Raw genomic sequence first — 26,609 nt, forward strand, 5'->3', positions numbered from 1 at the left:
TCTTATGACTCATCTCTTTTCACCCACCGCTCTAGAAACACACACGCACAATAATCCGCCGTCAGGCTGGGACGCGGCGCTGAATCGCTCTTCCCCCTCACAGCATCAGTTATATACGTTCTGGAGACAAACTGCTGTAGTTCTCCAAATAAGAAAATTCTGTCTGTATTTACAGACTATCAAAACCTGTATGACATCGTTTTGGGTTAAATAAAAGTAACTCATACAGGTTTGGCACGACATGATGCACGACAACAGAATTCAAAGTATTTGGGTGAACTATCCCTTTAAGACTTTTAGGATTAAAAAAGAAAGATTCAGTGGTGCTTTTCATTTTATTTTTCTGTTTATAACATATTTTGTGATGCAGACAGCACATTCATACTCCGTCTGACCTCGGAGGTGAGGAATCTATTTAGAGATTTTGACAGCCATCATATTCCATAAACCAAAATGGCATAATTTGCCATAAACCTACAGTACCCCTCGTCTCTTGCTGGACCCTTCTGAATTTGGATTGCGTGACATCGATTGGCTACCTCGCAGCAGCAGTGCCCATCCAGTCGTCTTGTGTATGTGTGCGGTTTGCAAACGGTGTGGTTGTCAGCCTCCATCTCCTGACCGCGCGCCTGCACGCTTGTCTGCCATCCAAAGCTGCGTTTCTTTCCATCACACTTATTAAACAAGATCGACTTATTAAGCTTGTCTTACGCTTTTAATGCAGATCTGATTTAAGATGTAATTGGAGACACGGTTGGGATTTTTCTGCAGTCACTGCCAGAGACTGTCATGTTGGCGCCATGCACGCATTATTGATGAACTGACACTCATAAAAGACAATGCTTATTAATTTCAAGAGCCCTGTGAACCTCATAAAACCAATCACAATGATTGTTTGTTGATTGGTGCCCTCGCATTTCCTGTTATAGCAGCTGGTGTTGAACCGGAAAACATCATATGGTCACTTTCAATAATGAGCTTTCATTGAAAGCAGCACAATGAAGATGGACAGTTTCGGTCAAACATGAAGACAGCAATCGTAAGTTTGCTTTATAGAGAAAGCAATCGAGTGATTCTTGTGAAATTAGACTTATGAGGTGTCATGAAACATTTTGATAAAAAAGTAAGAGTATCAAAATAAGAAGCATACAGTTACAAACATCTCTTTGTGTATTATTTTGCACATGATTTCAAATGACATCATACAAACCAATTTTTTTTTTTCACATTTAAGGGGAACATTTTCAGTACCGCAATGTGTCCATGACTGGATTTAGGTTCTTTGACATGGACATATTTTAAAATTAAAAAATCTAAAAAATAAAAAGCTTCAGTGCATGTTATACTATAAACATTTACAGTAAAGAAACATGCGGTATTTGGTGATCATTGGTAAACGTAGAGACAATAATAAGAAATATAAATGTGTCCAAAAAAAAATTCTCATCCTCCGCAACAATTTTCAATCATTGTTTAGGCCGTCAAAGGAACTAACATTTTCAAAAAAAAAAAAATTGTTGTAAGGGACATAATTGACTGTGACACTCAAGATGGCTACCAGGTAAGCAGTTCTTCTTTTTTCTCTCCAGATAAAAGTTAAAATTTTGTTTGTCATAATTCCTAGACAACTTTTTAGTTCTCATTACCGAAACACAAGTTTGTAAATGCATATATTTAATGCAATATCATGTTGCGGTAATGATAATTTTTTATCTAAAAAATGTAAATAATTCTATAGGAAATATTTTTTAAAATTTTTAAAATTGGCTTTAAGCGTTTTTTTTATTTTGATGTTGGACACCGTCTAAATCTGGATTTCATGAGAATCACCCAATCCCATAATGCCTAAGTAAAACACAAAATTTTATTGTAAATATACTTTTAATTTAGTCAATACTAAAAAAATATTATTAAAAATAAATGTGCTTAAAAAGTTCTTCACAGCGATGCCAAAGAAGAAAATTTTTGCTTCCACAAAGAATCTGTCAGTTAAAGGTCATCACCCTAATATTTTTTTAACGGCTTTCGGAAGCCGTGATTCCTAAATGAGGATTAAACAATGTCATATGCTTGCCTAATGAGGATGTTTTAACGCTTTTCTTTGATTTCTGTAGCCTGAACAATAATTGGGTTTAGTGTTAATTTAAAACATTAGCTAAAGCGGATCTGGGCTTTTCGGCCTGAAGAAAACACTAATGCCAGCTCTCATTTCCAATCTGCAAAAATCACAATGACGCTGGACATTGCATATATTAACTTCACCAGAGGCGAGCTGCTGTTGGACTTCAAATAAATCACGTCCCGCTACGCAGACACGGCGAACAAGCAAGACTATAGTGTCTGACACGTTATTAGACTTAAAAGTGACTAAAGAGCAGCTTTGTTGGCATTGACACAGCTATCTGTGAAATCGGAGAGAAAGTAAAAAATAAATAACGCTAGCGCGCTTCCGTTAGTGGGCAGTTTAGCTTCAGTTGCACTCCCAAAAATCCACCTTCTTAGTCGAATCTTGTGCATTTTTATGGTACACTTTTTGTTTGAGCTTTTTTTACAATTACATTTCAGTATTAGCTACAGTAAATCTTTGAAGATGCAGTGTTGTTAAAAGAGTTTGGGTATCCTGGTTGGCTAGTTGTGCGGTGGACTCTGCATTAGAAGGGTACAATGATCCCCTCCTATCTTTGGGCATAGATAGCTCCATGATAGTTTATGGTCTTTGATTCTAAATAAAATAGCGTTTATGACAAGAAAATGCATTCAAGAAAACACAGTGTGAAAAATGAAAGGGTTGTTTCATGATCTTGCTTTGCTTTGGGAACCTCAGTGCATTGACTTTGTGCTTGCACGATAATATGTGTATGTGATACACATCTCATAAACACCCCGGGGATAAAACATGCAGTGGCCATCTCATAAAGCCTAATCACAGAGCTATAAATTCAATAATATTTAAAAAGTACGGCAAATAAGTTCCAACAACACTGCTGGCGAAAGTTCTTCTTTACATCCCTATTTATCAGACTTTGCAGATGGGAGGTGCTGGCAACCCATTACTTTTCCGTAAGTGGAGACAGGGCTTTTGTTTTCTTTCTGCTGGCCTCCTATGACCAAGTCTAGAAGGATATGATACCCTATTTTCTTCTGACAGACTGGCTTTAGCAGCACAACATGCTCCATACAATTTCAGCATTAACAAAAACGCTGATGACAACACGGGGTCATTTTAATCCAGTTTGCTGTGTGGGTTTTATGCCATTCGGCCTTGTGCTGCAGCCTGGCGCCCCTGAACTGTAGTCGACCCACCCGATGGGTAATTGCAGCCGCCTGAGAATGGGCTAACAGCAGAGAGATTTTCTCGCAGTGATGCAACGGCTTGCAGATTGCCGTGCGGTGCCTCAGCGCTTTCATTTTAACCAAGATATTGCACACTATATACTACTTTGGAAAAATATATTTGTTTTAAAAATATAATTAAATTCAATGGGTTTGTTATCATTAATGCATCTATTTTATTTAGTCTTTGTTTGGTGTATGACATCAGAAAACCTGTTTTTGTTAAGATAACACATCTGCTGATATATACATACTGTACATCAAAGGGGATATTTATTGAAAAATGAAAATTCATCCTTTACTCATCCTCAAGTTGTTACTTGTATACATTTCTTTGTTCTAGAGATATTTTGAAAAATGTTTCTAACAAAGCAGATCTGGGGCACCATTGACTTGATTGGAAAAATAATATTATGGAAGTGAATGGTGCCCCAGATCTGTTTGGTTGATAAAAGTTTTCAAAATATTTTCATTTGTGTTCAGCAGAACAAAGAATTTTGTAAAAGTTTGAAAAAACTTAAGGGTGATGTCAGAATTTTCATTTTTGTGTGAACTGTCCCTTTAAGGATGTTTTTTGGATTTCTTTATTTATCGCTATCGGCTAAACTGAATATAAAACTTTGAACAAATGACTAGTTCACCCAAAAATGAAAATTCTGCTGAACAAAAAAAAGATATTTCGAGCAATGTTTGTAACCAAAGCGTTTTTGAGCACCATTGACTTTCAACTTATTTTTCTTCTCAACTATGGAAGTCAATGGTGCTTCCTACTTGATTACAAATATCTTTCCTTGTGTTCAGGAGAACAAAGAAATGTATACATGAAATTAGTAAGTGATGACAGAATTTTCATTTTTGGGTGAACTGTCCCTTTAACCTGAGCAGTTTGTTGCCTTATTGTGAATAAATCTCACTGTGTACATCCATAAATCTGCATACTGTTTATCCTGCTGTTCTGCTGTCTGGGTGAAGATTTCTTCATAATGAGGCTTTTTTATTTCCTCACCAGTGTTTCATAAAGCATTGCATCAGAAAACTAAGACATTTCTGAAAGAAACATGCTAATAAAACATAAGACCAAAACAAATGAAATTGCTCACCCTCGAGTCAATTGAGATAAAATGCTAAAACAAGATTTAGAAAATTGAGATGTTTGTTAAAAACCATTTAAAACTGCAACAGCAGGGTGCATGAAAAATAATCTTTTTTTTTCGTCTTTCCGAAATGGCTGATTTTCCAGCAGGCCAAAGTTTGTGTTCTGCATCTCTGCGAGATCTAATAGCATGCTAATATTCAAACAAAAGGAGAGTTTCCATGACAACCATCCTTTGGTATTCTCCATCCACAGTGGTCACGAATGTTTAATGGGGATGTATGAATGAGGAAAAGTTTCCTATTTATGGATGCGCCCGCATTCACAGGTGTAGGCGATTTCAACGTGGTTTGATGGAAGGTTCCCTGTCATTGGCAATGAATCACGATGCGCTTGTTTAGACGAGTGTGCTGTTATTATTACGGTTGAAAACAAATGGAGAAATATTGAATCATTTTCAGCTTTGTTGGCATTGACAAAGCTATCTGCGAAATCGGAGAGAAAGTAAATAATAATAGCACTGGTGTGCTTCGTGGGTAGTTTAGCCTCGTGACACAGTAATAAAGCATTAAGCCGCCTACATGCAAGAGTTTACCATAAATGCATTATAGACAACTGTGGATGAAATGATTTAATGGGGATGATGTGTCACGCGTGTAGAGCATAGACAGTACATAACGTCACTTGTAGGTTTTTAAATAATCCAATAATAGTTCCCAGTATGTATACTGTTAAAAGATAGTAACATAAATAGGAAAATGTTTGCGGTATTTTGTCACGTATTGGTAGCAGTATGCTAGCTGGAGCCATTCACTTCCAGTCTTTGTGCTAAGCTAAGCTAGCGGCGGCTACGTCAGACAGAGTTACAGCACGCACAGAGATGAGAAAGGTATGTGTGGACTTATCTAACTCTGGGGATACAGTGAATAAGCTAAATTCCCAAAATGTGGTCGTGTTCCTTTAAGATATTTGCAGAGGGTTTGATTTTATTTGTAAATGCTTAATGCGCTATAAATTTATCTTCGTCCGGTAAGCAGAAGTGATTTCATTTTGTCCCACTTACCTTGAAGCCATCTAAAAGTTTGCTGCAACACACTCAACTGAATATGAGAAGAAGTGGCATCATTGCTTTCATATACGTGCTTGTTTTCACACCCCGGGTCGGATTAGTGTAAACTGCAGACTCAGCAGAACACAGCGGTACCGCATGCTGCTGAGAGCTTGTTGATCCGGAGAAGCAGAGGTGGGATAAAAGCAATATGCTAATGTACCCACTGTAAAAACCTGCGTGAGTATTTGTAAACTCAGTTTCCTGTGATATTTACCGTAGCTGACATCTGCGTTTACTCCCAATCACGAGATTTGGACTATGCGCAGAATTTAACAAGGATTAGGCTTTTTCTTTGGGAACCGGGGAGCGTTGAGATGAGACTTCCTGTAGGCTAGTTCTGTAGGCGGTAGCAGTCTTAAAAGCTGCGGGTTCCAGAGTACAAAGGAGCAGGTGGGAGAGAGAAAGAGAGAGAGGGAGATCTATCACCGTGAAGAGAGATGGAAAGAGAAAAGACCATACGGCCTCCCTCGGCTCTTCTCCCCCTCTCACTTTTGTCTCTGGTTGTAGTGTGGTCTTCAGCTTAGGCTTGCGGAGTTGGGGTCCCACGAAAAATGATCCTTTGTTTCTTCTGAAGCTCTGTTTAAGGTTTTGAGAGGTAGTGTCAGTGTGAGCTTCTCTGCTGTCATTCAGGTCCCAATTTCTGCACTTGTTCAAGTTGAGATTATTGATCTTGGGCAGCACATGGTTGGGCTTCTGAGATATAAAAACCTGACTATTCTGTATGGCCTTGTTTACAACTATTTTTCCATACCTTATTTGATTATATACTTATTTGATATATAAATACCAGCCCATGCTCATGAAATGCGTATTAATAGCACGACCCAAATTCCAATTTTGCGTGCATATGATACCCCAGTCCTTCCCGTTCACTTATACGCTTATATCGCTTTGGGATTAAAGCAAGTTTTTGTTACATAAAATGACATCCTTACCCAAACCCCAATTCCAACCCCAACTCCAAGCGACAATGGTTTAAAAATAAACAAAATATGAAGAAACCTATATATTATATTCCAAATCTAACCCTTAACCCCAATGGTTTAAAAAAGAAATAATTAGAAACCAATAATTAAAACAAAATACGTATGTACAGTATTTATCTTAAAAAGTAATGTTCTAAAATGTTTTTTTTTTCCATTGTGATGCAATAGAAGAACCATTTTTGGTTCTTCAAATGACCTTTTGTCAAGGTTTGCAGGAACAGAACCCCCGGTGCAGATACCATTAAACACAAAACTTTATTATAATAACAGAAACACCCATGAGGGGGCAAAACAACAGACACTTTGACAACTTAACTCTTTCCCCGCCATTGACGAGATATCTCGTCAATCAAGAGAAAACGCTTCCCCGCCAATGACGAGTTTTTTCGTCTTTCTGCAATACCGCTAATATCCACTAGGTGGGCCCTTCCGCAACTTTTTAAACCCGGAAGTATTGCCCTATGGCAAGCTGCTGCATGTCCGTGTCTGTTTTAAAGATCGCTCTGAATGGGATCTCTATGAAAAGTCCGTCACAAAAATGTAATTATCTCTGCTTTTTGCTCAAAATGTGGTGTTTTTGCAGAAACCTATCCATATTCAAAAGCTGATTACAAAAGAACTACTGAAGGTAGGATGAAACAGTTTTTTTTTTGAAAGCAGAGGGTCTGTTCGTTCATTTGGTATATTGTATGTTTATATATTTGAAGAAGAACATTTTCTGGAAGACATTAAACTTTTGTGAAAATCATGAAAAACGCTGGCGCTGGCAACTTTTTTTTAAAAACGCTGGCGGTGAAAGAGTTAATAGGGCAAAAAACAAGACATAACTCTTCACATTTTTACAAATCACAATGTGCACAAAACAGCACAGGACAGCAACTAAAAGAGCATTGAACAGGAAAGCAATTCAAGAGAGCATAAACCAATGACAAGTTAATTAACAAAGAGAGGAGAGGGTGGGGTCAAAACATAAGACAGGAGAGCACATGGCACACCAAAAGAGGCCATGTGCTTTCAGACAAAACATGGGACTATCCCGTACTAAACTAGAAAAAGCATGAACAAGGAAGGCAGGATTATGAATTCTTTAAAGTCAAAAGTTCTTAAAAGAACCTCCATTCAAGGAAGTAACCTTACAAAAAGTTTTTTTTATGGAACCATTCATCAAAAACAGTTCTTCTATGGGATCGTTTAGCACCTTTATTTGTAAAAGTGCATATATATTTTGCCCCAAATATTCACTGAGCCAGACCTGCACTTGCTTTTTGCATTTTTGTTTGCTTTCAAAGTACGTAAGGAAACTTTTAAACAGACTGAGTACCGTATGCCATCCATCTTAACAGTGAGCTGAAGAAAACAGTTGCGTGGAGTTTGTTTATTTGGTTGCATGCACCGGTTTACCATCTCAAGCAGTTTTTTCAACAGTTCTTTATTCTCAGAAAATAATATTTCCTTTTCATTCACGGTGTGAAGACGTTGGGTCACTGATGTGTAAAATAAATGATACGAACTCCTACAGCTCTGGCTGGGCATCTGTCATGTTGATGACAGAAAAAAACGCAACAAACAAAAAATAAAAGTAAAAATATTGTATTGCTGCGCCGTCAGATCTCGACACGCCAGTGTGTCGCTACATGAAGTTAATTATTGGAATGGTTCAGTAACTCACCATGCATTTGTATTCATTCCTCACCTGAAGTCGAAGTAAAGGGAAGATTTAAAGCTGGCAAACTTCCAACGGCTCACTCCATCTCCCAGGTCCCTACATCAAACAGTGAGTTTATGCAGATCTCGGAATGCTGGAATATTTATGAAACACAGACCAATTTCTCCTGTTGAGAAGCCATTTTACAGATGGAGGTAGATGGTTTTGGGGTTTTGGGATGTTGTCCTTGCTTAGCCATTCATAGAGCAATCTTCACTTCATTCAAACCAAGGTTGAAAGTTTTATGTCAAATGAAAAACTGGGGTTTTCCTGATGGAAAATCAGCATTTTGTTATAAAGAAGATAAGAGGTCACGCTTTGTACCGCTTGTCCTATGCCAGGCGATAAGAGGTCATTTATATGTAAATAAAAAAAAATTACTTCGATATGCTATAGGATCTTATGATGCTGTCATATTCCTTTGACTGTTATAGAGACATGGATATCTGTCAGGTACTATGGTGGTTGTATTGTATGTTTGGTTGTCTAACTTACTGTATAGCCTACTCTCAAAAATATAATGGACAAAAGCTGGGTCTGAGGTGGTTACACTTTTGAAAAGTACACCTATTTACCTAAAGCGTGCATATTAGTACCTCAAAGGTACATATTATTGGCAGCTTTTGTACCTTTTTTATGACAGTTTAGCTTTAAGAGTTGAAGTGTTAATGTTAAGTATACTATAAAGCTTTTGCTTTGAAATATGGCAGCGTCCCCCCTTTTATAGCTGGAAATGAACATGAGCCAAGAAAACTCAAATTGACTTTTTTTTACAATAGCTGTTTCCTTATAGACGGCAATTTAAACAGCAGTTTTCAATGAATTTTAGATTTCTCTGTAACAGTTTTACATTTATGGGAGTACGTTGTTTTGAGGATGCCTTAAAAGTATCAGCTTGACTGTAAAGCGTCAGTTTGACTATAAAGTTGATTTTAAAATTCACCAAACAAACAAGAAAATGTGTTCAAAATCAATTCACATTACACCACAGCTGTGTGAGGAGGCTTTCGACTCTAGTAAATGTTCACTGTTAAAAACCGTCACGCATATTTCACGAATCTTCACAGGAACGTTCACTTACATGATTGCCTTGTGCATTGTGCAAAAACACACACAAATGCCATGACTGAAAAGGAACAAATTGGTCTGTAATTTAAGACTATAGGGCCACGGGGTATCAACTACAGGTACCTGTTCTCCAGATGCTGTGGATCGACCTCTCTGACTCATTACTGGTCATTTAGAAACTGCACAGCGCAATCGATGGGCCCATCAATTAGTCGATCTGTCAATTAGTCACACGGGAAGAAAACCCAGTACTTTCAGGTTTGTCTAGTCAATCACCCCCGCCAAACTTTGATTACTCTTTGTCTTCAACTTGTGATTTAAGCTCAGTCTGCAGAATCTGTTGTGTTTTAAAGAAATTCTGATAGGCACCTAAAGACGTATGGTAATTACCTTGTCCTATATGCTGGTAGGGTAGTATTTAACGCTATCTCATGGCAATTCGTACATATTTTACGGGGGTGGCTTATTTTTATGAATTCGTACGATCACTTTCGTAGAGTTCTGTACGATTTGCCTTTGTCACTGTGACGTTGGGGTTAGGGGTGGGGTTTCGTAATTGTTTTTTATAATCATACGTTTTTGCACAATTAACTTTGCATACGAATTAGCCAACTCGTAACATATATAAGAATTCTCGTGAGACGAGGCTGTAGTATTAATCAAAAATAATTGGTGCTTCCTGCATCATAAACTGGCTAAGAACCAAACATTTTAATGACACGTTAGGGGTCGTTTTCAATTTGTATTGTTTTGGCTGTTCATTTACATGAGTTCAAACATGAGTTTTGATGGCTTTAAAACGACAACTTGAAAACAGATTTAAAAGTGCCCGTTTTTTTTGAAAATGATAGTGTTATTGACTGTGTAAACTACAAAAACACAAATTTTAAAAAACTTTGATGTTTTCACCGTTTTCATGTATTACATGTTTAAAAATTGTGTGGCTTCGCCAATTAGTCTTTTTTGTGTATCCGTGTGAACAATGTCATTAACTCTTTCGCCGCCATTGACGAGATATCTCGTCAATCAAGAGAAAACGCTTCCCTGCCAATGATAAGATTTTCCGTCTTTCCGCAGTACCGCTATTATCCACCCTTCCGCAACTTTTTAAACCCGGAAGTATTTCCCTATGGCGTGCGGCTGCATGTCCGTGTCTGTTTTAAAGATCGCTCTGAATGGGATCTCTATGAAAAGTCCGTCACAAAAATGGAATTATCTCTGCTTTTGCTCAAAATGTGGTGTTTTTGCAGAAACCTATCCATATTCAAAAGCTAATTATAAAAGAACCACTGAAGGTAGGATGAAACATTTTTCTTTTTTTGAAAGCAGAGGGGCTGTTCTTTCATTTGGTATATTGTATGTTTGTATATTTAAAGAAGAACATTTTCTGGAAGGCATTAAACTTTGGTGAAAATCATGAAAAACGCTGGCGCTGGCTGGCAACTTTTTTTAAAAACGCTGGCGGTGAAAGAGTTAATACGCAAAAAAATGCAAAGAAATCGTTTTTTTAGTTTGTTTGATGACAATGTCGTGTATACGGAGCCCCTAAGGGGACATGGAGAAAAAAAAGTTTAGTTTCGCGTGCGCACGTGAAAGCGAAAGTTTCATGTGTGCATGCAAAGGTTTCACGTGTGCACGCGAAACTATCGTGTTTAGTTTTGTGTGCACGTAAAACTATCGCACGCGCACATGAAAGCGAAAGTTTCATGTGCGCATGCGAAAATGTTATGTGTGCACGCAAAACTAAACTTAAAAAAAATTCTGCACATGAAGGTTTCGCGTGAGCACATAAAACTAAACGTTAGATTTTTTTCTACTCCAATGTCAATGGCAATGTTTATTTTTTTTTTTTATTTGTTTCATGATTGGGTAAAAGCAGTGGTTCTCAAACTGGGGGCCGCGAGATGGTGCCGGGGGGCTCCAGTTTTATGACATTTTATAAAATACATCATGAATTCTGTGTATTTAAACCTAAACAAATTTAAAGCTACTAACCAAAAGCACTACTTTGTATAATTTAATATGGCTTTTTATTTTTTATTAAAATGTTGAGCTTTAGAAAAGTTTTTTGTCATTAATTTTCTTTGGAGGGGGGGGGGGGGCGCGAAGGAATGTGCCATACACAAGGGGGGGGGGGCACGCTGAAAACGTTTGAACACCACTGGTGTAAAGTACAATTAAACAGTCAGTTGCCGCTTGTTTTGTTTTAATGTGCAAATTAGAGTTGGCATTATTAGAGAGTAGCTCTATGACCCCATTCACACCGAATTTTGGTCCCAGAAAATTTCTGTAAAATTGGCAGAGAGGCTTTTGTGTGAACATAAACACATCCTGTAAATGTTTTGGGGTTGCTCCCATAAAGAGGACCTAGTAACATTGCCGTAATATTCACAGAAAGACGTAAGAGCCGTGCCATAGTGAGGATGCGCATGTCATGCAACCAGAAGTTTTGGTTCAGCACTTTGACACAAGGATTCAATGCAAATCAACATTCACAACAAGAAATCTCTGCAAACTGGACTAAAGCAGAGATCAGGGAGCTGAAGCTGAGATCATTGTTCTGATCATGACAGAACATTGCATCACATACTCCTTATGATCTTATGAGGTCATAAACAAAAATGCACGTGCGTGGTTTCTCAAGAAAGAAATCATGGATAATTAGCAAACTTTAGATGCTGTGAAAAAACTACCAAATGCAGTAATTTAACTAATTTCCCGCAAGCCATTTTTTAAAAAGTTATTCACAAAAGTTTCACAAAATGCCTTCCGGAAAAATTTTCTTCTAAAAATATATATACACACACAAATATATCAAATGAAAGAACAGACCCTATGCTTTCAAAAAAAGCAATAAACAAACAAACAAACAGGGATTTTTTTCATCCGTTCTGTATATTTTTCTCAGCTTATAAACTCTTAAATATGTGTATTTTCTTAAAAACGAAGAAAACTTTTTTTTAGCAAAAAGCTGAAATAATATCATTTTTGTGAAGGAATTACATTTTGTTACATTACATTGTTAGAAATCAGATTCAGAACAATTATCAAAACATACATAAAGTTTAAAAGGATTAAATAAAATTTTGGCTTCAGTTTTTTCATAAATTGGGTAAGTGCCCAACTTACCCTTAACCTAAATCTAGTGGATAATCACGGTATTGCAGATTAACATACAAATTCTTCAGAAACACATTTATTTATGCAAATGTTTTCTCTTAATTGACGAGACAACTCATCAATACGTTACGTGTCTTTACGGTATGTGTGTGTGAATGCATGCACAGATTCTGGAAAATCATTGGCAGTGTGAATAAACCTGGACAAATCCTGGACTTTTCCCCAAAAGTTATGGAGCACAAAGTTTTAATTAAAATAAGACAATTTTTTATTTAGGCATGCCCAATTCTGCAGAAATTATAATTATAATGCAGATCATACGTAGGCGTTTTTTACTTTGAAAAAGAAATATGGAAGAATTATCAAAACATTTTTCAAAGATTCTTAATAGAGTATTTTTTTTCTTACCTTTTTTACAGTGTATGATTCACCATTTTCACTAGAATTATTTTTCTTGTAAAACAGCAATATTCTGCAGATAAAGATTCTTTATGAATCAATACAGCCCAAAATTATTATTCATTAGCACCTATATTATTAAAAAGGTATCGTTTCAAAATATTTAAGAAACTGTGCGATTTTTATAGTTCGTTGCATTTTTGTCTTGTTTGTAAACCAGCAAACAGACTGAAAGAGCTCTAGTCCCACAGTAAATATCACTTAGTATAGTATTAGACTTCACCAATATTGATGGCAGATTCCTGCATTGTCACCAATCAGGAAGCGTCTTTCTGCACAATGTGGTCTGTTTATGTCCTAAATCGATCAATACCCGTTTACACCTACGCGCACATACATGAACACATGGATTGGGTTACTGGGAGTAAAAGAAGGGGACATGTTCAAACCAGATATGGACATTGTTAAATTTCTACGGCTGATGTAAATATGTGCAAGCCAAGCTCAAAAAACCTGATGCCAGCAACAGATGGAGGGCGGCTTGTAATTTCCTGGGCATAGCTATTGGAAATGCATGTCGTGCAGCTGCTTGCTACGCGGTGTGTCAAGAAAAACAACGTCTGGAGAGAGAGAAAGAGAGAGTGATAGAGAGAAAGATAGAGAGGGAGAGCCACTGAATGATGGAACTGACAGAATTGAGAGCACAACACGGCGGCAAATCCCAGAAGTTTTAAATCATTCGGCGTTAAGTGCCAGAGATAAATAAGTGATTAAGACTCCTCTGGTTGTGACTTCTTTAGGAGCGACGCAAAATGGCCTCCCCAGCTTAAATGTGCTGTCAGCAGCCAGGCGGATCTTCCTGTCGGAGGATGGAGAGATGCTGGGCCACGTTTCCAAGACGGCAAACTGCATGTGCATGAATTTGCATCAGTCACAAACTAATGCTCATGGGGATGTGGCATTCCTCTCCTCAATTAAACGCTTTCTCATTAGGTTATGTGTAATTGCATCGTGGGTAATTTAAAGTAGTCGTAAATTGCGAGGCGGAACATGATTTGGGAGCACAACACAGTGCTGTAATGGTGAACTATGGTGCCCTGGGATACAATTGGTGTCTGCGCATCTTGCTTGCAGGCAAAAGTTGGGAAGATGTTTATTTATTTGCAGGATTGTTGCAGCATTGCTTCTCTTTTTAATAGTTCGTCTTAGGCTTTGTTGTCACCTGGGAGTAATGTGTTGATTTAGTGATTGAAACAGCATTTCGAAAGTCGGCTATAAATGCTAATGCGTTTTCGTTCGGTGCATACATTTCTGTAATTTGCAACACAGAGGTTGTGCTAGAAATAACTATGAGTTACTTTTACAGACCTGGATGTGAAATTTAAATCAGGTCTGTTTTTATTTGTCAGTAACATTTTCTAATGCTTATAAAATGTAATATTACTGTTGCTTCTAAAATAGGGACATGCATAGATAATCATTTTAGATAAATTATGTTATCAGTATCAAGGCTATAGATTTGGTATGACAAGTGTATACAGTATAGGCCAAAGGTAATGTCCAATTTGAATTTTTTTTTTTTAAAGATGCATAACAATTGTGTTTGCATGTTAGATTGGTGTGCTCAGCGTTAACAAGAATTTAAGTGCAAAGTCCATTAAAAAATTAAAATTGTCATAATTTACTCAACCTCATGTTACACAAAATAAGATATTTTGATAAATAATTCTAAGCACACAGTTGACTTACAGAGTATTTGTTTTTGCTACTATGGAAGTCAATGGGTACCATCATCTGTGTTGTTAAAACCATTCATCAATTTTTTTAACAGAATAAAAAAACTACAGGTTTAAAATAAAATAATGACAAGAGTTTTTTATTTTTGGGTGAACTATCCCTTTAAGGAACCTTTAGCCCAAAATAATAACTACAAAATATTAGCACAATAGATGATCAAGAAATATTAAAGAAAATTGTAGTAAATGTACACTGCAAAAAAATGACTTTCTTACTTTGTATTTTTGTCTTGTGTTCAGTAGAAATATCTAAAATTCTTTAAATCAAGATGTATTTTCTTGATGGGCAAAATGGCCTAAGTGAATAAGTCTGGTTTTTAGACACAAACTATACAATTTAAGTGAATTTTTGCTAGCAAATTAAGTGTTTAAGAAAAAAAGAAAACTTATTTTTACATTTTTGTTCTCACCCCATTGGCAGATATTTTTGCTTGTTTTAAGCTTAAATTTACTTAAATTGTATATTTTTGTGTCTATGAACTAGATTTATTTTCTTGGGTCATTTTGCTCATCAAGAAAAATCATCTTAATTTAAGAATTTTTAGGTATTTCTACTGAAAACAAGACAAAAATTCAAAGTAAGAGTCATTTTTTGCAGTGTATGCATTATTACATGTGAGCTTTTTGTAATGCAACACCCAGATTCCCATATATGCTGTGGTTTGACTTTTTGGCAGATGTTTTTATCCAATATACATGAAAGGTTAATTATTTTGTCCATTTTGCACAACACACTGCAAAAAAAAAAAAAAAAAAAATCAAGAAAAAAAGTATTTTTTTTTTTTTTTTTTTTTAGTAAAAATATCTAAAAACTCTTTCATTTAGATGCCTTTTCTTGATGAGCAAAACAACCCAAGCAAATAAGTCTAGTTTTTAGACCAAAAATATCAAATTTAAGTGATTTTGTGCACAAAACAATCAAAAAATCTGCCAATGGGGTAAGCAAATTTTTCTTGAATTTAGTGTTTAAGAAAAATGTTCAAGATTTCTTTCCTTTCCACATGCACAAAATCACTTAAATTTGTTATTTTTGGTCTAAAAACTTTACTTATTTTCTTGGGTCGTTAAGAATAGACAAAAATACTATTTTTTTTCTTGAAAATAATTTTTTTGCAATGCACATCTTATATTTTAATGGGACACTCTACTGTATGTTTTCAATACTTGTTGCATGAATAGTAGGGGGGTTGTAAATGCTTATTTCAATTTCGATCCTCCTTAAAAACCACATCCCTGGTCAGTTTGGTAAAAAGCATCTCTCAATGTTTTAGAGTTCAGTACTGTTCATGACAAAAACAACACTTCTCACACATCTATTCTGTTTGATCATCGGAGATGCATTAGAATTTAAGATATATGTGCGATCCACCCGAATAATAGATACTATCCGAAGTTGAAACATCTATTGATGGTTTGTGGGTCACACTGTCCGTCTACAGTTATATTATCTCTGTGGCACATGAAGACGGATGCTTGGCAGTGGCAGTTGCAGCCTGCTGTTCATCTGAAATGTTCAGTCATTGACGCTGGAAATAACTTTCCTGCAGCCAGGAAAGTCCTTCAAACCTGAAGGCTTCCAAAGTTGTACTGTTTCACAGAATGGGAATGATTGAAAAAGATTATTCTGGAGTGTCTATCTCTTATCTTAAATCTAAATCACCCTTTCTTAACAATATTACAGTTGATTAGCCATTGTAAATGTTTGCATGGTATTTGCAAAAAAGCCATGTCCTTCATACAAAGTGGTACAGTACACTTTTAAAGGTTATTCACAGCAATACCATAAAAGCACCTGTTTAGTTTTCTCAAAGAATCATTTAGTCAAACTATTTCTTTTTATAGTCTAAAGAAACTTTATCAAACTTTTGTGTGTAACAAAAAACTTCTGATGTATGTTATAGAACCCAACAACCAGGGTTTAAATTGGGCCGGGGCCGAGGGCACATAAGCTGAAGGTCTTGCTTTGCTCAGCGCCAGTGTGCCCGCCGGTGCTGGTACGTGTGCACTAATGCGAGGCCAATAACGTGTTTTCATTCCTTCCAATGAGCGGTAGCCTTCACGCTTTTATCGCTTTTATAGTTTAATAAAATAATATGATACCAGCAACAAATCAATTATAACATAAGGGGTTAAATTAGGATTTATAGTAATCTGACTAAAGTAATTGTATTTATCTTATTGTATTTATATTATTTACATTATATATATATATATATATATATATATATATATATATATATATATATATATATATATATATATATATATATATATATATATATATATATATTATAGTAATTGTATTTACTTGCTGCTGACCTAAGATCAGCAAATGTCAATAGCTAATTTATAATACATATTGCTGATATCTTGTACATTTTCTTGTTAAAGGGGTCATAGCTTGAAAATCTGACTTTTTCCATGTTTAAGTGCCATAATTGGGTCCCCAGTGCTTCTATCAACCTAGAAAATGTGAAAAAGATTAACCCAGTAACTTAGTTTTGGTAAACCATTCTCTGCAAGCATGTAAAAAAATAGGTCGTTCAGATTTCACCTGTTTTGGTATGTAGGTAGCACAGTAATCCCCTTAACTCTTTCCCCGCCAGCGTTTAAAAAAAAAGATTTCACAAAAGTTTAATATCTTCCAGAAAATGTTCTTCTTTAAATATATAAACAAACAATATATCAGATGAAAGAACAGACCCTCTGCTTTCAAAAAAAAAAAACTTTTATCCTACCTTCATTAGTTCTCATGTAATCACCTCTCAAACATAGGTAGGTTTTGTTCAAAAGCTAAAAGATAATTCGATTTTTGCGAAGGACTTTTGATAGAGATCAGGGGCCGTATTCACAAAGAATTTTAAGGCTAAAAGTAGCTCCTAACTGGCGAATTTAAGAGCAACTCCTAAAAATACTGGGCGTGTCACTCCTAAATTTAGGACTCCTAATTTTTTTCACTAAGAGTAATTCACAAAGCATTTTAGCCCTAAAAGTAGCACCTAAGTCTGGGACAGCTTAAAAGAAGTCGAGAGGACTCCTAACTCACTAAGACCTATTCACAAAGGATCTTAAAATGCCTTAGGTGCTGATCCTCCTTAACATGGACAGTTTCACCAACTCAAAAGCATTGCACATACTTAAAAGCACACTTTAATGTAAGCATATTGTTTATAACATTTGTTTCATAATTCATTACATTCATGGCAAGCAGGAAGTTTTTTAAAATTACATGAAACAATAATGATATTAAATATTTAATATTATAGGCATACCTGTTGCCATGCTAGTCTGTTTAAAGACTGCAATCTCAACCCTCTACTGCGATTGTAATGCAATGCATACCACCGCCTCTCGCAGTCGTCCGGGGTCCGCAACACAAGCGGGAATGCTGCATTGATCTGCAACAAATCCTCTCCCATCAGTAATGCGAGGGTTGATCCGAAATGAGCGGATGCCTGAGGTCACCCGCGGATTTTTTGCGGTCCGATTTGCGGGCGGGTTAGTTGAAAACGTTTGTCGGGTGTCGGTTGTTTTGTACATTGACCCGCGCATCATTGTCTCGCATGTCTCACGCTTAGTTTTGCTTGATATATCAGTGCCGAATTTCCCTTTTATTACGTTTCTTTTTCCCGGCACCAACTGGAACAGCAGCAGTAACTGATCCTGCATCCAGTTGGGCTTTCTTTTCCGTTTTGGCGAGTTCATAATCCACCGTCATTTATTACATTAGGATTCTTCAATATGGGCAACATTTCCTTGTTTTAAGTAGTCTATTTAGGCTAATAGGATGTCAATTAATCAAGCAAGTGTTAATGTAATGTCGTTTTTTATTATTAGGCAATTGGCGGTTTTCATTTGGGTATTAGGCTACCTTGATTTAATTTAATTTCATTCACGACTTTTCTTTAATATATGCATTTCGATGGCATTACTATTATTATTATTTTGTATAGGACACAGACATATTTCAATGTTGTAATTCCATGATTTGGTGCGTCTGTGTTATGTTACGCATGACAGCTGTCATCTAACAACCAATCACCGTGGTCATTGCAAGGCAGCTCGTGCATGAGAATTGACGTCATCCGTAGCAACGAAGACTCACTCTTAGTTTAGGAGTTATCATTTTTCCTAACTAAAAGTAGGTCTGAAAGGCGTTGTGAATAACTTTTAGGAGAAAACTCCTAGCTAAAATCTTTTAGTGCGATTTAAGAGTACTCTTAGTGGTAAGATAAAATGCTTTGTGAATACGGCCCCAGATGCAGAGCGATCTTTAAAACATACACGGAGTTCTATCTTTTTCACGTGAGGCCCTACTTCCGGGTTGTATAAGTTGCGGAAGTCACCTGGTGGATAATAGCGGTATTGCGGAAAGACGGAAAATCTCGTCATTGGCGGGGAAGCGTTTTCTCTTAATTGACGAGATATCTCGTCAATGGCGGCGAAAGAGTTAATCTGCACTTTCAATCCATGGCACTGTCATTTAATGTAAAGAGAAAGAGAGAGAGAAAAAATTATTGACAGCATAATTGAGTTTCAATTTAAACAAACCACCATCATTGCGATCAGTGTTTACATTTCATCCGCTCATTTGCATTTTTAAGGACAACTGTACCCAAAAACAGCAAATTTTTTGATCAGGCCTACAAAGTGTCAATTTTAACATGCTATGATAAATTATCTGTGGGGTATTTTGAGATTAAACATCACATATGTACTCTGGGAACACCAAAGACTTATTTTACATCTTAAAAAAAAATCTCAAGTATGACCCCTTTAACTGAGTATTTTGGGGTATCTTATGCCTATAATTAGTCAAGGAGATTGTATGATTCTTATAACTTTCTTTTTTTCTGAAAGTTTTATCAATTGTGCATGATGACATGTGCACCATGTCAGACTCACATATTTGCATAATTTAATGCAAATCTCGACGCTTTTTTATTTTAGGTCATGCTTTGGCAGAGCTTCAAAGCTGAAACGTATCAAATCCAACAGAGGTCACTGAAAAACACCAGTGGCTTTGCTGTCATCAGAATTAAACATGTTACCCCTCTAACACAGAGATTCGACAATTACACAACAAATCCCAATTTAACCCCTGCATACCACCCAGCATGGTTCTTCTATTGCATCCCGCAGCAGTCTTTTCATGCAATATTTCCATTATCTCCATGCTGTTGAAATCTGTCCCGACTTATTTTTGGTTTTCTTTAGCATTCAACAGATTTAGTCTGATTCACAACAGTTCAAAAGGGAACTATCAAAATTCTCGCAATAAGAAAACTCCAGCTGAATGTTTCATTAAAAGAACCGTGATGCACAGAAAAGGAAGCCTTGCTCATCGACGAGCTCTCGTTCTCGTTCTCTCACGGGCGTCTGTGTTTATCTGTGTTTAGCAGAGGAAGCCCAGGGTGTTTGAGGTGGCGAAACGGGTGGAAACTTCTAGAAACATAGTTACGGCGTTGGCGAAACTTCTGAAAACATTGATTAATCAGACTCTGTGTTGTAATGGGTGCTAATTTATATACTCTCAAATGATGAAGCCAGCTGGCTCTCATCGCAGCTGCGATGAAGAGGTCTAGTTTATTTCAGTCATCCATTGGCATGCATATTAAGCTGCTTCAATAAAAATGATGAACATGTCTATTTTTGTCCTTAAATATCTAGGTTTCTTGGTTTTATCAGATGTTGTTGAGCAGTTGAAGGCTCGGTTGTAAGAGCTTTTATACTTTGGGCGGTGGTTTGAATCTGGCTTGTGGTATTTCTTACACGTCTACAGTACTAGTCACATGTTTGTCCCGTGTCTGCTACCGTAGATTCTCTTTGCGTTTTTAAATTGAAATTGGTTGCAACTCGCACTGTTACCACCGGATGCCACTAAAAAACCCACGCTGGACCTTTAAGGTAGTCAAAATTGTAGATAATCATATTCTAATGTTATCTTTAATTTTTTTAAAGGTGCAGTGTGTACATTTTAGCGGTATCTAGTGGTGAGGTTGCGAATTGCAACCAACGGCTCAGTCCACTGCTCGCCCCTCGCTTTTGAAACGCATAGAGAAGCTACGGTAGCCACCACCAGAAAAACATGTCATTGACGGAGACAACTTAGCAAAAAAAGGCTTCTGTAGAAACATGGTGGCACAAAATGGCGACTTCCATGTAAGGAGCCCCTCGGTGTATGTATATAAAAATGTCTCAATCTAAGGTAATAAAAACATAACGGGTCATTATAAAAAGGTCTTTACACTAATATTAATATAGTTTTGTATATAATTTTGCATTTCTGTTAAGAGATCCTTTTAAAAATTACACACAGCACCTTTAAAATTTATATTTTTTTTGTTGTCTTATAGTGTATGGTGAGGCCAAAGGCAAATTTCCACGTTGCGGACAATAAACGTAACGTAACTGAACTAATTTTATATTATTGATTTCTTTTACAGACATATTGAGAACTGGTCGGGCTTGCAGACGTTGAGCAGTCTGGACATGGAGCTATACACTGGCCTTCAGAGACTGTGAGTAACATAACAGGTCCATTCTCTTTGAGCAGATTGCTAATATCATTTAGCCTCTGAACATGCAGATAATAACAAGCGGACACAAGCGGAAGTCACGGCACTTCGAATCTCAAGACGAAAATTCCCAACAATAGCTTTTTGATGTGGCATCTGTGAAACGGTAGCGCGCTAGCACCGTTCCGTAGCGCCATCAAAATTCTTTCCTGGCTAGCACCACATAAAAGTGTCTCCCAGAGGCCTGCTTTAAAATGATCAAATAATGCCGCAGAAGTAGCCAGAAAATTTAATTATATCCCCTAACACCCTCCATCTGGTCACGAGATGGAGGCTAACTCGCTTTCCCTCATCCAGTGAGCTATGATAATAATATTCGTATCTTCCTTTAAACATCTCCTCTCCAGTAGGGCTTTCTCCCTCTCCAGAAAAGCCTCTTCTCTCTTTCACAGCTCTGTTAATGAAGACCTAGAGCAATGATTAATAAGGTTCTCATTAGTTGTTAACTCCCACCCGCACAAGGCTACTTCTACTTGTACTTTTACTTGAGGGGACGTGGCGGTACCTGAACACAGTCTGCCAATTAATAGAGACCGCTGAGCTGAGAAGAATTCGAGTTTTTCCCACAGTGAAGGTGGGGACATACCTGGCTTGGAGAACTTGGTGAAATTTTCTTGGCCGATGAATTGGAAACAGCTCTTTGTGTTCTAATGCAGGGGTTATCAAACTTTATGATGCTAAAAGACCACCAAATATGACGAGCCTTTTGTAACAGACCCCTGTCCTAAAATGTATATACAGTACATCAGTGGCGAACCGTGGGTACTTCAGCTGGGCCTTCAAAATATGCAATGAAGTGCAAATGCCTCTCCATCCATAATACTAGGCTATTCGTATTTCGTTAAATCATACAGTGAACGTGTAAAAATTCTGAGCATGCAAAGTTAAATTACAGAATGGGCATTGTCTGCCTTTAAATGCAGTTTTAAAGTTTAAAATTACTTTAATCTAACTGATAAACACAAATACAGACTCTGCTGCTCTGTAATGACAGGGGCTCTGTAAATTTGCATTTAACAAGCTTAAATTATGTTCTTTAATTTATTTTTTATTTTTTGGAAATATATATTTAGCTGTAGGATACCTTGTTAATCTTCTTCATAAGGGGAAATATAGCACCCTGCGTTCTCAGTGCACCTCCTTGTGGCTTATAACTTTTGTTATAAGATATCCAGGGCTCGCAAAATCGCTAGCCCGAGCCCCGAGGTCCCGGGGCTATTGCGAATTCTTGTCGGCCACCAAAATGTATCTCCGCCCTGCCCATCGGGTATAGCAAGGTAAAACATATTTGAATGTTTTCGCATTCTCTCAGATTTAGTTAGGAAATTATATTGTATGTAATTCGGCGTCATCTGTCAGTCATTACTATCCTCACGTAACAAGTGAAACTGTCAGGAAGTAAAAGTATAATTAAACCCTTTATTTTTCTCGTGTTCGCGTCATATGCACAGGCTCCTCTGCACGCGCTTCTCCCAGCTGTGCTCTTCACGAGTACGCGCTTAAGTAATTTAGTTTTTACGTCAGCCCTATCAAGCTAGCCACAACGTCAATCACGTTTTCCGCCATTTACCTCAACCACTCTCACCGCAGAGATTCGGGCCATTAGACTGTATTAATATTAACGGTCTATGATCTTCGTCTTTGGTGTTCTACGGCTGCTCGCATCCAGTTTGTTGCATGATTAGGACTTCATGAAGGCTTACAATGTTTTGTTTTTTGCCAGCCCACTTGAAATCAAAACGTGATTGGTCGATTTGCCCGCCACTTTCCACACCAAAACACATAGCTTGGGATTCATGAAGTCCTAACCAATGAATGAGCCAGATAACCGGGCCTTAATAGAGACATACGATTCTGATTGGATTAGATGTTTTCATGACATGAACCTGACAGTAAGCTTAACGTTAGAACATAGATGAGAGAAAATATATTACATGTATTGTATTAAATTGAATTAAATAGAAATAAAAAAAAATGTAAAAACATATTTTATTGAATATTATTTATTTGTATTATTATAATAAAAAATCTTTTTATTAATTTTTTTAGGCCTTCTATGAAGGCGTTGAAGGCCCTGAAGGTTCCCCACTGCAGTACATTAACCCCTTCTCTGCCAGCGTTTTTTTTTTAAGTTGCCAGCCAGCGCCAGCACTTTTCATGATTTTCACAAAAGTTTAATGCCTTCCAGAAAATGTTTTTTCTTAAAATATATAAACATATACAATATATCAAATGAAAGAACGTTTCATAGTTCTCTTTTTATCACCTCTCAAATATGGTTAGGTTTCTTCAAAAACACAAAATTTGGAGCAAAAACCTGAGATAATTACATTTTTGTGAAGGACTTTTGATAGGGATCAGATTCAGAGCGATCCTCAAAACTTACACAGACATACAGCTGTTTGCCCTAGGGCGATACTTCTGGGTTTTATAAGTTGCGGAAGGGTGGATAAAAGCGGTATTGCAGAAAGCCGTAAATACTCATCAATGGCAGGAAAGAGTTAATACAGATTAAGATTTATACTATATTTGATAAGCCTCAATGTGTGAGATAAAGGGCAATGTAGTCAGAAAAATGCAGAAAATTACAAAACATGCATTGAACAAAATTATAAACGCAACACTTTTGTTTTTGCCCCCATTTTTTCATGAGCTGAACTCAAAAACTTAATGCTGCGTTCAACCAGCCGCGGTAGAGGCTTCAAGCGAGAAGTAATATCAATGTTAAGTCAATGTGAAGATGCGTTGACGCGCGTCTGGAGGTCTCGAGGTGCGAATGAGGCGTTTAGCGCGGCGCGGTAGACGCAATCCCGCCTCATTTGCACATCTAGTTCACGCGAATGAAGCAAATTGAGCGTTGCCATGGGAAATGCATGAGTTGAAAAATTTTAACTTTGGCGGAAAAACCATGTTAACCAATCAGAACCTTGCTCTAGTAGTGACATGATTACAGTCGCAGAAGCCCCTCCCATGACGCGAATTTCCGCGTGAAAGTCTCGATGACTAGAATTTCACGCGCGAATGAAGCTAGTAAACTCAAAATGCTCAAGCGGCAAACTAGATGTGGTAGACGCGAATTTGACGCCTCAAACACGGTTGGTGTGTACTACCCACAGTAAGACTTTTTTAATGTACACAAAAGGCCTTTTTTTTTCTCAAATATTGTTCCCAAATCGGTCTAAATTTGTTTTAGTGAGAACTTCTCCGTTGCCATCTTACAGGTGTGGCATATCAAGATGGTGAATAGACAGCATGAATATTGCATAGGTGTGCCTTATTCTGGCAACAGTTAAAGGCTCTATAATGTGATATATAAACAATTATGTATGTATGTAGCAAGAAAGGAATGATAAACACTCACTCTTTTGTCATGATAATTTTTTTTTAATGTTCAAAATAACTTTTTGCTTTATCTTTTCTGTCTGAAACTTTCTGAGGGCCCCCTGGGGGTCTTCTTTCTTTCTTTCTTTTATTTCGAACAAAAAAAATAAAAATAACAAATTTAAAATAAAATAAAATCAAATAAAATACAATATGAAAATACAATAATTGAAAATACAATAATTGTGTTACCACATGAAACAAAACAAAATATCCATTAACTTTATGTGTCCGAAAAGGAGCGGGATGAAGCAAAAGCTTGTTTTTTCCCCACCCCATATCTTTAGATCCCAGTTTAAAAAAACATTTTCTATTTTGCCATAAAAAATTGCTGGAATTTTGGAGTGAAGTTCTCCAAGAAGTTGCAGGAATTTTACATATGTAATCTTAGGTGCATTTATGTCAGGTTGGAATTACCGTAATAACAGAATTCTGAACTATATGACATTCACACTCGTAATTACAAATTGTAAACTTGTAAGGTGTTCAGTTAGCTCTGACGTTTATCACTTGAACACCTCAGTGTTATGTGCAAACAGAAACACTTAAGATTGCGTCAACTTGAGGAGTAAAAAGTAGTTAAGTGATTATCTCTTAATTGCTTGGTTTAATAGTTCATAGCATTTGCTATTGTCAATGTAGACAAAATATCTTACTGCAAAATTAATGTGAACATAAATGAAATGCATACAAACCGGTGTGTCGCCACAGAAACAGATAATTTCCGAGTCTGAAGATGATGTCTTGAGGAGAACATCACAGGTTGTTATCTTGTAATTACGGCAACTACGACATGACGCGAATGCAGCAATAGTTGAATACGTTAAAATAGCACTCCTATTATAAAAGCTTTTATATTTGTCAGTGCAAATAGGGCCCCTGTTTATCTCAATGAGGCACAGAAAACAGTTGAATTCATTTTTAAACCATTTGTTCACGTTTTCTTTTGTTCATGTATTTATTAATCAAATCATATAAAGTGGTATATTCATATATATGTAATTTTAAAGATAAAGTGCATGCATACATAATGCTATGCACCATGTATTTTTCATTTTTGTGTAACTGCATGTCATTTTTGGGAAGCCGCTAGCTCCTATCTTCTAAATTATTAAAGTCAAGGGAAAAATGTTAGTTCCTTGGAGTGTAATTTAAGTCTGAGTTAAAGGATAATTTAACATAGTTGTCCTTTTCAGAATACATCTCGTCTGGCTTGAGACCACAATTTACGTTTCCAATCAAATTGGGATAATTATCCATGTTAAGCGTCGTGTTTGTTGGGCATTCATTTCCAACCAGACGCCAAAAGAAACGCATTGATGTATTCGCTTAGACAGGTGCCTGTAATGACAATAGATGAGGGTACTCATGCAAATAAACATCTCAGAGATGCCAATAGAAAAAATGTCTTCAATACACGTAATTGATTCCAGCTGCCTGGGTAAATAAGTCTGGGAGCATGGATGCGGGCTCTTGATGATATTGTGCCCTTAATGATATTCCTTGAGGAGAGAAGATAAATTGTAAGAGAAGATTAGATGATGTTTTTCTCCTTTTATTTCCACGTTTCCCTTTTTGACACCGCTGCTAGCAATTAGCAGCCCGGTTAGCCCTAGCTGCTGTCAGAACCATTTAAAATGATGAACGTGAACTGGTCCTTCACACTCCTTTTTCCCAGCTCACCTCCTTTTAGACCCACGATGGGCTTTAAATGAGATCTTTTCAGAATGTTTTAAGGCTAATCAGAGCAACCTAACGGTGGATGACATTAGCATAACCTAATTGTCTCTTGCCACAGGATATTGATGCTTTTTAGTAAATGTAACATTTATCTTTTCATGGTAACCATCATGCACTTATTTTGCATATTTACCAATGTTCCCTCTAAGCTGGTTTCAATCAATCGCCACAAGTGCTGTAATAATTTTTTTGACCATTAACATTGCGCTCAAAATTAACCAAAGAGTTTCGATATTTTTCCTGTTTAAAACTTGACTTTTCTGTAGTTACATTGTGTACTAAGACCAACGAAAAATTAA

General features: G+C 36.8%; 1 protein-coding gene across 1 annotated transcript in view; it reads left to right on the top strand.

Moving 5' to 3' along the window:
* The window catches only part of ntrk3a (neurotrophic tyrosine kinase, receptor, type 3a), a 304,948-nt gene that overhangs the window by 48,696 nt on the left and 229,643 nt on the right, over positions 1-26,609 (top strand). Inside the window, exon 2 of the mRNA XM_065291585.2 lies at positions 21,058-21,132. Coding sequence (XP_065147657.1) covers positions 21,058-21,132 — 75 coding nt within the window. The remainder of the gene's footprint in view (positions 1-21,057; positions 21,133-26,609) is intronic.

This window comes from Paramisgurnus dabryanus, chromosome 23 (assembly GCF_030506205.2).
Source record: "Paramisgurnus dabryanus chromosome 23, PD_genome_1.1, whole genome shotgun sequence".
Classification (NCBI taxonomy): Eukaryota; Metazoa; Chordata; class Actinopteri; order Cypriniformes; family Cobitidae; genus Paramisgurnus; species Paramisgurnus dabryanus.